Source organism: Sebastes umbrosus, chromosome 4 (genome assembly GCF_015220745.1).
Source record: "Sebastes umbrosus isolate fSebUmb1 chromosome 4, fSebUmb1.pri, whole genome shotgun sequence".
NCBI classification, from domain to species: Eukaryota; Metazoa; Chordata; class Actinopteri; order Perciformes; family Sebastidae; genus Sebastes; species Sebastes umbrosus.
Genome location: NC_051272.1, coordinates 19,437,373 through 19,448,334, shown reverse-complemented (window position 1 = coordinate 19,448,334; position 10,962 = coordinate 19,437,373). Strand labels below are relative to the sequence as shown.

At 39.0% G+C, this 10,962-nt stretch overlaps 1 protein-coding gene across 1 annotated transcript; it reads left to right on the top strand.

Moving 5' to 3' along the window:
• Window positions 1-1,356: 1,356 nt before the first annotated feature.
• fan1 (FANCD2 and FANCI associated nuclease 1) lies at window positions 1,357-8,161 on the top strand. Its single transcript, XM_037768696.1, has 13 exons — window positions 1,357-2,844; window positions 2,926-3,066; window positions 4,304-4,505; window positions 4,594-4,827; window positions 4,901-5,032; window positions 5,125-5,233; window positions 5,332-5,451; window positions 5,571-5,735; window positions 5,829-5,991; window positions 6,574-6,677; window positions 6,769-6,963; window positions 7,723-7,851; window positions 8,002-8,161. Exons 1-13 carry the CDS (start codon window positions 1,680-1,682, stop codon window positions 8,137-8,139), a joined length of 2,997 nt encoding a protein of 998 aa, XP_037624624.1. The 5' UTR covers window positions 1,357-1,679; the 3' UTR covers window positions 8,140-8,161.
• The last annotated feature ends 2,801 nt before the right edge of the window (window positions 8,162-10,962 follow it).

Here is a 10,962-nt window from a genome sequence, read left to right as displayed (position 1 = left end):
TCCCCATCATCATCATCATCATCATCATGTGCTCACTGCTCTGTTAGAGGCAGTCAAACATACGCCTAAATAACTCATTTTAATTAAAACAAATATATATTATAGTGTGTACTGAAGGTGCCATTTAGTGATGTAAAAGGGGTGTATATTTTTGCATTATATAATAATTTATTTTCATTTTAAAATGTATATACAAATAAATAGTCTACATGTAGAACAATATTTGATCAAAAACAATTTATTTGACCTTTTTTTAAAAAACAAATATTATTATAGTGTACTGAAGGTGCCATTTAGTGATGTAAAAGGGGTGATTCGTGTATATTTTTTGCATTATATTACAATTTATTTTTCATTTAAAAAAAAATGTATAAACAAATAAATATTCTACATGTAGAACAATATTTGATCAAAAATAATTTATTTGACCTTTTTTTAAAACAAATATTATTATAGTGTGCACTGAAGGTGCCATTTAGTGATGTAAAAGGGGTGTATATTTTTGCATTATATTACAATTTATTTTCATTTAAAAATGTATAAAAAATAAATATTCCACATGTAGAACAATATTTGATAAAAGATAATTTATTTGACCATTTTTAAAAACAAATATTATTATAGTGTATACTGAAGGTGCCATTTAGTGATGGAAAAGAGGTATATATTTTTGCATTATATTACAATTTATTTTCATTTAAAAATGTATATACAAATAAATATTCTACAAGTAGAACAATATTTGATCAAAAACAATTTATTTGAACTTTTTTTCAAAACAAACATTATTATAGTCTACTGAAGGTGCCATTTAGTGATGTTAAAGGGGTGATTCGTGTATATTTTTTGCATTATATTACAATTTATTTTCATTTAAAAATGTATATACAAATAAATAGTCTACATGTAGAACAATATTTGATCAAAAATAATTTATTTGGCCTTATTTTAAAACAAATATTATTATAGTGTGTACTGAAGGTGCCATTTAGTGATGTAAAAGGGGTGTATATTTTTGCATTATATTACAATTTATTTTCATTTAAAAAAAATGTATATACAAATAAATATTCTACATTTAGAACAATATTTGATCAAAAATAATTTATTTGACCTTTTTTTTAAAACAAATATTATTATAGTGTACTGAAGGTGCCATTTAGTGATGGAAAAGGGGTATATATATTGTTGCATTATATTACAATTTATTTTCGTTTAAAATGTATATACAAATAAATGTTTTACATGTAGAACAATTTTTGATCAAAAATAATTTATTTGACTTTTTTTTTCGTTTAGGTCTAGCTAGTTGAGAAAATATCGATGTAGTCGGTGATCGATTAGTACATCCTAGAAGGCATTCTGTGCTCGGCTGGTTGAGCCTGAGAAGCGGGATTGTTGTTACATGTTGCAGCTCTTCTCGCCGGTATGTCAGCCTGTTCTTTTTCAATATTTGACTTTATATTAATGTTTTTCTCGTTTTTCTAACACATGTGAAGCAACAAAAGCTACATATGTGTGACAATGTAAAATGAAGTGTATCTTTCTGAGCTAAATTAGCTAACTAGAGCCATGGCATTACCTATAAACCCCCTGTCCTCACTGATGATACTCCATGCAACAAAGAAAAGCTCCTAAAAAAAAGGTTTTCATCGAGCAGCACCACTCCCGCCTGCATCATGACCGAGAGAGCCAACAAAGACAAACTCAGGCGAAGTTTGTCATTGTCCAAGAGTAAGAAGAAAGGCAATATTAAAGCTGGGATGTCTGCCAGTGCTGCTGTCACCACCACTCCCATCACCTCGTTCTTCAGCTGCCAGCCTCCTCCTAAGCTGGCCTGCCCCCTGTGTGGCCAGCTCGTACCCAGATTCAAGATCAATGAGCACATTGATTTGCAATGTCAGAACTTTGAGAGAGGAGACAGCAGTGCCGCCTCAGCAAGTAATAGTGTTGTGCCAAGCATCCAGCTGTCACCCAGGAGGAATCCCCCAAAGTCCCCAGAGCTGGATCCAAAGAAGGGAGATGAGGACAAAGAGACCAAGACCAGCCCTTATTTCAAAAAGAACATCTCCCAGCAGGCACCACGGGAGATTAAAAGTAAAAGTGTGGTCAGGGTGATTGACCTGGGAAGTCTGTCCTCTAAGTTATCTAGGAGATGTCATGAGGTACCAGAGAGGACACAGAGTACGGATAAACATGCACCGATGTGCCCTGAAAAGGAGATGGATTCTTCTGAGACACTCAGCAGCTCACAGAAAGAAAATATCGAGAGTTTAGAAGACAAAAACAATTGTGTGACAGTCATTGACCTTAGTGCAGACACTCCAGCAGCAGCGGAAGATCCGTCACGTTCAGACAGAGGACGTCATCTTGAACACAAACCATCTAAATCAGAGACTCCAAAGCTACGCTCTTCTTCCTCCAAGCAGTCAAAGAGAAAGAAGGGACCCACGTCCACTGGCAGGGTGTCTGATTTCAGAAAGAAAGCAAAATATGAGGGGAGCAGAAGGGAGCCACAGGAGGTGTTGTCTGGTGAAAATATAGCAGGGACGACTGATACAGACCAGCTTGAAACTGAGGAACCTTCTACTACTACTCCTCTGAGTTCAGAGGAAACATATGAGAAAAGTGCTGCAGCAATCAATAGTGATTCACTGGTAGAGTCTGGTCCTGAGAGCACCACTAGTAGTGACCAAGCTGTCGAGAGCTCTCATCCCCCATGGCTTCCCTACTACCTCCGTAACTTCCGGACTGTACTACAGGCAGTCTTGGAGAACGAGGACGACAGGTCATTGTTCAACCAGGAAGATATGTCACTCGTACATGCATTTGAGAAACTCTCAGGTATGCTGACATATCACTCAAGTCATTGTTATTGAATATAAATAAGGCCTCATCACTCACATGTGTTTTTCCCTCTCAAAGTCATGGGGCAGAAGCTGTACGTTAGACTCTTTCAGAGGAAACTAAAGTGGCTCCAGGTGAATAAACTGGATTATGAAGAGATAAGCAGTGATCTGGGACCTGTTGCTCAGGAGCTGGTTCAAGGTGGATTTCTACAGTCAGGTAAATAGGCCCCAATAATATATTTTGATTTCTTTGGAGCATCTTGAGGAGAGTTCGCTCAAACCTCTTGAATTATTGGCGTATGTATAATTGAGCTGTTAATGAAGATTGTGTTGGTTACATCTTTACAGTTTTAGCTAAGAAACACAATAACATGTAGAGCTGCAACGATTAATTGATTAGTTGTCAACTATTAGATTAATCGCCAACTATTTTGATAATCAGTTTGAGTATTTTTTTAAGAAAAAAAAAAGTCAAAGTTCTCTGATTCCAGCTTCTTAAATGTGAATATTTTCTGGTTTCTTTACTCCTCTATGACAGTAAACTGAATATCTTTGAGTTGTGGACAAAACAAGACATTTGAGGACGTCATCTTGGGCTTTGGAAACCACTGATTTTATAGACCAAACAACTAATCCATTAATCGAGAAAATAATCAACAAATTAATCAACAATGAAATTAACTGTTGGTTGCAGCCCTAATAACATGTTTGAATTCAAATCTGGCTCTACTACCTAATGCATTTTCATCCCTCCTGATTTATAACGGCTGTTCCTCAAATGTGGTATAGATCATAGGGAGAGTGAGGAGAGATAGAAAAGATGCATGCTGGGATAGGTTCCTGATCCCCTGCTATTCTGCACAAAACCCTCCACTGCTTAGACAATGAATGGATTGATGAAATCGGTATACATCTAGCAACACCAGCTTCCCAAAGGCCCCCAAACACTGAAAGTCTTCCATTTGAAATTCGTCTTTCTACCTCAGTGACCTCCTTTAAATCTCTACTAACAACTCATTTTAATAAACTTGCATTTCTACATGAATTAGTCTTCATGTGCCATGCCCATGTCACTTTAAACCTCTAGGCCTGTCTGGTGCTCTTAGAATAGGGCAATCTTGTAACAGGAGAGACTTCAGAGATTAGGTCCAAAGTATACTGGAGCACAAGGATTTAAGGCAACAAACAAACGTTTTGATGCTAGTCTTCTAAAAAAGTGTGTTACCTTAAATCTGTGTGCTCCAGTATACTTTGTATTGCACCCATCATTTTTGCCATATTAATGTTTTTTTGGTTTTTTTGTGAAGTGCATTGTTTTAAAAAGAGCTATACAAATGAAATGTATAATAAAGATTATATGTTATCCTGCTGAAGCACCACATCACCCTCAAACATGTACATGTTCTGTTTTTTCTCTTGTTAATGCCCTACTGTGCTGTTTTTGTATGTCAAAGAGAGTGACCTTCAGGACTTGGGGGAGGCTCTGGATCTCCTGCCTGCTCCTGAACTGAAAGCTCTGGCTAAGACCTTCCATCTGGGCAACTCTGGGACTCAGAAACAGCAGCTAGTGGACGGACTTCTCCGTCTTAGCAGGCAAAAGTCCCTCTTCTCTCTGACCCCAGCTCAGAACAATATCGGGGCTGTCGTCCTCAAAAGGTGAGATGATCAAATACACTGTACACATTCACACTGTGTACTAGAATTGCAATAATGATCTCACCCCTGATCTCATTAACCTTTAAAGGGCAAAGCAGCTGGCAAGTTCCTGTGTGCGCCTGTGTCGTGGTCCGCGGGCTGTCTTTTCTCGTATCCTTCTCCTCTTCTCTCTGACGGACACCATGGATGAGGAGGAGATGGCGGCTGGCGGGCAGGGCCAGCTCTACACCATCCTGCTGGTTAACTCGGGACGCCTGGCCTTCCCAGACTACACGGTGCAGCGTGCAGCCAAGGTGTTCCAAGACAGAGAGGATCTTATCAGGTAAAGGTTGAATTGAGTTTATTGGCTTTTATCTACACAGGAATAAATACTCATGACACCCATGGTTCCACAGATATGAAGCATCCATGCGAGCGCTGCAAGAGGTCGTCTCAGCTATGCAGGGAGGTCAGTGGGAAGAGGCCATGGAGCTTTACGCTGCTGCCAAAAGTACCTGGCAGGAGCTGAGAGAAAACCATGACCTCAGGTGACATGAATCTATTTATTTGCTTCTGTCTGAAACAGAGACATAGAGTCCTGGATATTGTTTAATGTTAACATCATCATTGTGTTGGATAGTCACCAGGAGGAGCTGCCTGTGTTCCTGCGCAGCTTCACTGCAGGGTGGGCTTACACTCGGATCTTATCCAGAGGGGTGGAGATCTTGCAGAGGCTACGTCGTTATGAGGTTTTCTGACCTAATACATTCTCACACACGTATTTATGGAAAGTTAAAAATATGTAAACAGTAGTTAAAGGCATTATGGGTCTGCTTTTGTCTTACAGGAAGCAGTAGAGGAGCTGCAGTCTTTACTGCTGCAGTCCGTTTGCTGTCCTGACAGTCGAGGGCGATGGTGGGACAGACTTGCACTAAACCTTCAGAAGTACCTAAAAAAACCTGAGCAAGTGAGCACCAGTATCTGTGGTTCAATTCACCCCTTTAAGAATTTTTCATCATTTATCTCTTTGTATGATTATGTGCTCAGAAACAGCTGTTTGACGTGGTCTTTTCCCGTTGCTCCCAGGCTATTTGTGCTATCAGAGATGGGCTGTCGGACCCTCTGGTGCGGACTGGACATAAACTTTCTCTCCATCAGAGAGCTGTTAGGATGAAAGAGTCTGCCAGCTTGAAGAAGTATCGCCTGCAACTAAAAGACCTGCCAACTATCCAAGTCCGAGATGTCACACATGTGAGTTTAGCACAATTTGTCAGTATTTGGGTAAGTGTTGGGTGCATATAAAATAGTAGATTTATGAATTAATGTTTGTGCTTTTGTCTGTAGGTGACCATCCGGGGACAGCTGTTCCCTCATGAGGGGGGTATGGGGAAATCCAGGTTTCTTTTACCAACAAATGGAGAGGGGGGAGAGAGTGATGATGCCACTGTAATATGCTCTGTGGAAGAGCTGTCTTTAGCACATTACCGCCAACAAGGCTTTGACCAAGGTAGGCAGCTTTGCTTCACCTATTGAAAATATTTCGGTATCCTTTTATCCATTTATTACCTTACAGGGATAGTTTGGGTGTTTTGAAGTGGGGTTGTATGAGGTACTTATCCATAGTCAGTGTTCTACCTACAGTAGATGGCGGTCGGCACGCCCCTAGCTTGGAGAAGCAGACAGGAGTACCAGCATGGAAGCAAAGCAATGTACTGCTGTGGGTGGGGGCAGCAGCAAAACATCTAAAAAATCTAAATCAGAAATCTGTTTTTGTCAATGGAGTCTAGAGGCTTTGAAGAGAATATAGATAAGTTTCACATTCAGTTCAGTTCCCCATTGGAAAATATTCTAAAAATAGCGTACACTTAAACTGAGGTGGCTAAAATACATTTTGCTGCCGGCCCCGTCCACAGTACTGTATTGATTTGCTTCCATGCGGTAACTCCTGTCTGCTTCTCCAAACTGGGGGCGTGTTGACCGTCATCTAATGTAGGTAATACACTGACTATGGATGAGTACTTCATACAACCCCACTTAAATACAACCAAACTATCCCTTTAACATTGTATTGCCATTGTTAATGTCATAGGGATCCATGGAGAGGGCTCAACATTCTCAACACTGTTTGCTCTTCTGCTATGGGACATCATTTTTATGGAGGGAATTCCAGATGTTTTCAGAAATCCCTACCAGGTAGATTAAGCTCCTCTGTGTACATAATATTTGCAGGATATCTGTGCGTCTGCTGAACACCAATTTAGCTCATCTTCTTCTTATCTCGCAGACGTGTCCACTGGATCTTTACACTGACTGTTTCTATGAGAACAGAAAGGAGGCGATTGATTCTCGTGTGGAGCTACTCAGTGAGTCATCCGTGGAGACTCTGCACGACATGTTGGAAGATGTCTGGACCACTCAGGAGGGTAAATCGTGTTCACTGGTCAACTGGGAGCGTTTCTCATCCCTTCAACAGGCCCAGGTATCTACTGTCACTCTTGTAAACATACAATCAGTGGCCACTTTACAAGGCACACCTGTAAAATGTAATGCAATTCAATGCAACAGCTCGGCCATAAATTCTACCTTCATAAAGATAATAATGTTCAGTTTTGATTGACACTATTAGCGAGGCATTCATTTTATTCTATGTTTATTATATTGAGGTTATAGTTTGCATTTTCCATTTACAAACATGAGAGGGAATGAATATTAGAAACATATTTCAATTTAATGCATCCCGGTACAACACCACCACTATCTACGACCTCAGTAATAAACATTACATCACATTATCAGGGTTTCCACACATCCTGGAAAACGGGTGACCAATTTCCAGTCATTGAAAACACAAAATGAGAGAAAAAGTAAAATGTCCTGGAAAATGATTTCAACATTCTCCTATTTTCCTTTACTGAGAATGAACTACTGCTCCCCAAAACGAATAACATCGCCATATGAAAGGCTGAAGTTATGTTCAAGATCATATTAACGTTTAAGTGGTTTAACGTAGTTAATTAGTAGTTAGTAGTTAGTTAGTTAATTAGTTAGACGTCTTTGAAATCAGACTGATCCCTGTCTGTCATAACAGCTACAGTATATCATCACAAAATATCCTGTAAAATGATCTTTAGAAAAGTGTGGGAACCCTGATTATACTTTATATAAATGTTACATCTGTAGGTACTAACATGGCATTAACATAACCACTTATATACTCTACTATGTACTCTATTTGCAGTCTCTCGTGTCATGCCTGGGTGGAGCCTTCTTAGGAGGGGTAATAACACGAATGTCAAAAGACTACAGACACTGCCGTGGAGGTTTGCCTGATCTGGTGGTGTGGAACACCTCAAACAACAGCGCCAAGGTGAGCTCACATCACATCCTGGCTCTTTGAATTGTATATTTATCTTTGTGTGTGGATTCAGAAACTCTGTGATACCTCATTCTTTTAAGTCTGGTCACATGGAGTATACCGCAGCGTGCAATGTGACGTGGGGGTGTTTTGTTGTTGTAGCTGGTGGAGGTGAAGGGGCCCAACGACCGGCTGTCCCAGAAGCAGCAGATCTGGCTGGATGAGCTGCAGAAGCTGGGCGCTGACGTGGAGGTGTGTCATGTGACGGCTATTGGAGCCAGAGGAGCTCGTCTGGAATAAAAACACACAGAAGATCTGACTGATAAGACTTTGCTGCTGATTAATAACTCTGAAAAAAATATATCTGGGAGCTTTTTCTGATTCTGGTCATCCATCTCCATTTATCTTCCATGTATCACAAATCCTATTTGAGTATATCGAGGGAGTGTGCCCTGTGACATGTGGCATTAACATCAGGGATACCACTGCCTTCAATAGGAAGAGGGTGCATCATGAGATGAAGATCATCACTGAGAACTGTGAGGATCATAAATAGCTTGCCTACATGCTGATGCATGACAGGAATTGCATCCAACAACCACGCCAAACTGATGGTGTTTCCTTTTCTTTGGCAACACACTACATTCTCAGGATCTCGGATTGCTAAGCAACGAAAACTCACATTTAGTTGGCTGCTTATAAATTGTATGACAGCTCTACGAGTTTGTTATGCAAGTAATGACTGTGATAATATGCCTATAAATATGCTGTTTTGCCACTACTCTACCAGAGAAATAATAGGGCCGCAATTAATGATTATTTTCATTATAGATCAAAGCAGCACTGGGTAGAAATGGAGCAAATATGATTTTAAAAAAGTTGTTTTTATAAAACGGTCACTATATCCTGACAGTAGAGTATGAGACACGTAATCAAGTTTCCTCCGGTGTCCTCCGGTGCTCCTAATGGCATCTGCAAGATTTCACAGACCGGAGGAAAACAACCAGTCAGAGCCGATCTGGAGCCTGCCGTTTCTGAGCAGCTGTCAATCACTCGCAAACTGTTTAAACTGTTTAGCTGTAAAATGAGAAAGTTTGTGACCAGGCAGCCATGTTGAGATCAGTTGAGGAAATACCAAGCACCGCCCACCAGCTGGAGCAAACTTTCCCATTTAACAGCTAAACAGTACACAACAAGATGTTTCTGAAAACAGGGGAGGCGAGAAATAGGCATTACAGTAACAGAATATTGATTCATATTTGTTGCCAGTTATTATGTTTTAATAAATAATATGTAATGGTATTTAAGAGATCTGTCGCTGAACTCTCTTGATATCTAAAATGTAAGGATATATTAAAAGACAACTTTGGTATTATTTTTCTAATGTGTCTGTAATGGTGGGGGAAAAGATGTATATATTACACCCAGGCATAGTTAAAGCCTGAAAACAGAGTCACGAGGAGGTGCAGAAGTCTAGTTTTCTCTCAGATCACTTGAATTACAATATGCTGAAAGGTTATTATGGAATGTTTGCCCAATGATGCCAACAATATTCTGCCTACTACAGGTTTTCATTTGTTTTCTCCATTAATTGATTAATTATTTAATTTCAGAAAATGGTGAGTATTACAATTTCCTAGAGCCCAAGTTTTCATCATCACATTGCTTGTTTGGTCCGAAACGACAGTCCAAAACCCAAATTATTCAACTTACTTACTACAACAGCCATCACATTAGACAAAGAAAGGCAGCACATCCTCACAATTGAGAAGCTGGAACTTGGGAGTGTTTTAGCATTTCTTAAAAAAAAAAAAAAAAAAGGGCTTAAATTATAAATTGATTATCAAACCAGTTGCCAATTATTATGTTTTAATAAATAATACATCAATAATATGTAATGGTATTTATGAGATCTGTCACTGAACTGTCTTGATATCTAAAATGTAAGGACACTGATGTATTAAAAGACAACTTTGGTATTATTTTCCTGTTTTCTAATGTGTCTGTAATGGTATAAATGGATTAATATGGACCCTTCAACTGACACACTTTTATAGAAGTACATTTGAGTCAGCTTATTTTATTTTACTAGTAAACGATTTAAAAGCACAGCAGTGGTATATATAGCAGGTATATGATGACATAACAAGGTACATAACAAGTCAATACAGCATTTTACAGAAGGGCAATTTCACTCACAAAAAAATCACCATACAAACTATTTACAAAATAAGTTCATTTAGAGATAATGCCAGTAAAAACACAGCATTGACAAGTCCCAACACAGAAAATTATGCCAGCAAACCTGCAAACTTGTGTGTCAGAGATTATAAACCCTGACAAAAACAACATATGACAACTTTGGTATTGTTTTTCTAATGTGTCTGTAATAGTGGGGAAAAGATGTATTTAAATATATATTGCAGACATTACATTACACCCAGGCACATAGTGTGATGCTGTAATGAATGAACTGTCTTGATATCTAAAATGCAAAGACACAAAGTTTAGTTTAGCGAATTTTAAATATATAAGAAACACAATGACTTTTAATGCCGCCAAATTATATGTGAATGCCATGATCATGTCGCATCTAACATACTGCCTCACAAGCTGGGGACAAACCAATGGCTCAACACTGAAGCCATTGGAAACCCTGTACAAGCAAACCCTTAAAGTTTTGGACCAGAAACCGAACAGCTCACATCATTGTACCATCCTACGCAAACACAAACTTCTGAGCTGGGAAGATGTAATAAAATACAGGAACATCTGTCTGGTCTTTAAAATCCTGCATAATTTAGCTCCTCCTCCACTTAATTCATTCATAAACCAACGCAATAATACTGGTCAGATCACTAGAAGCACCACACGTGGTGACTTATCGGTCCCATTCAGGAAAAGCACATTTGGTCAGTTATCATTCTCTGTTAGAGCACTACACAATTGGAACTCACTTCCCACCCATATTAAAGATATACATACATACTCCACTTTTACATCCAAGTTAAAAACATGGTTTGCCGACAATTACACCTGCATACACTAACATATGGCTGTGTGTTATTTGCGTCATGATCATGGATGCTGCCTGTCTATACGTGCTGTCTGTCTGCATCCCTG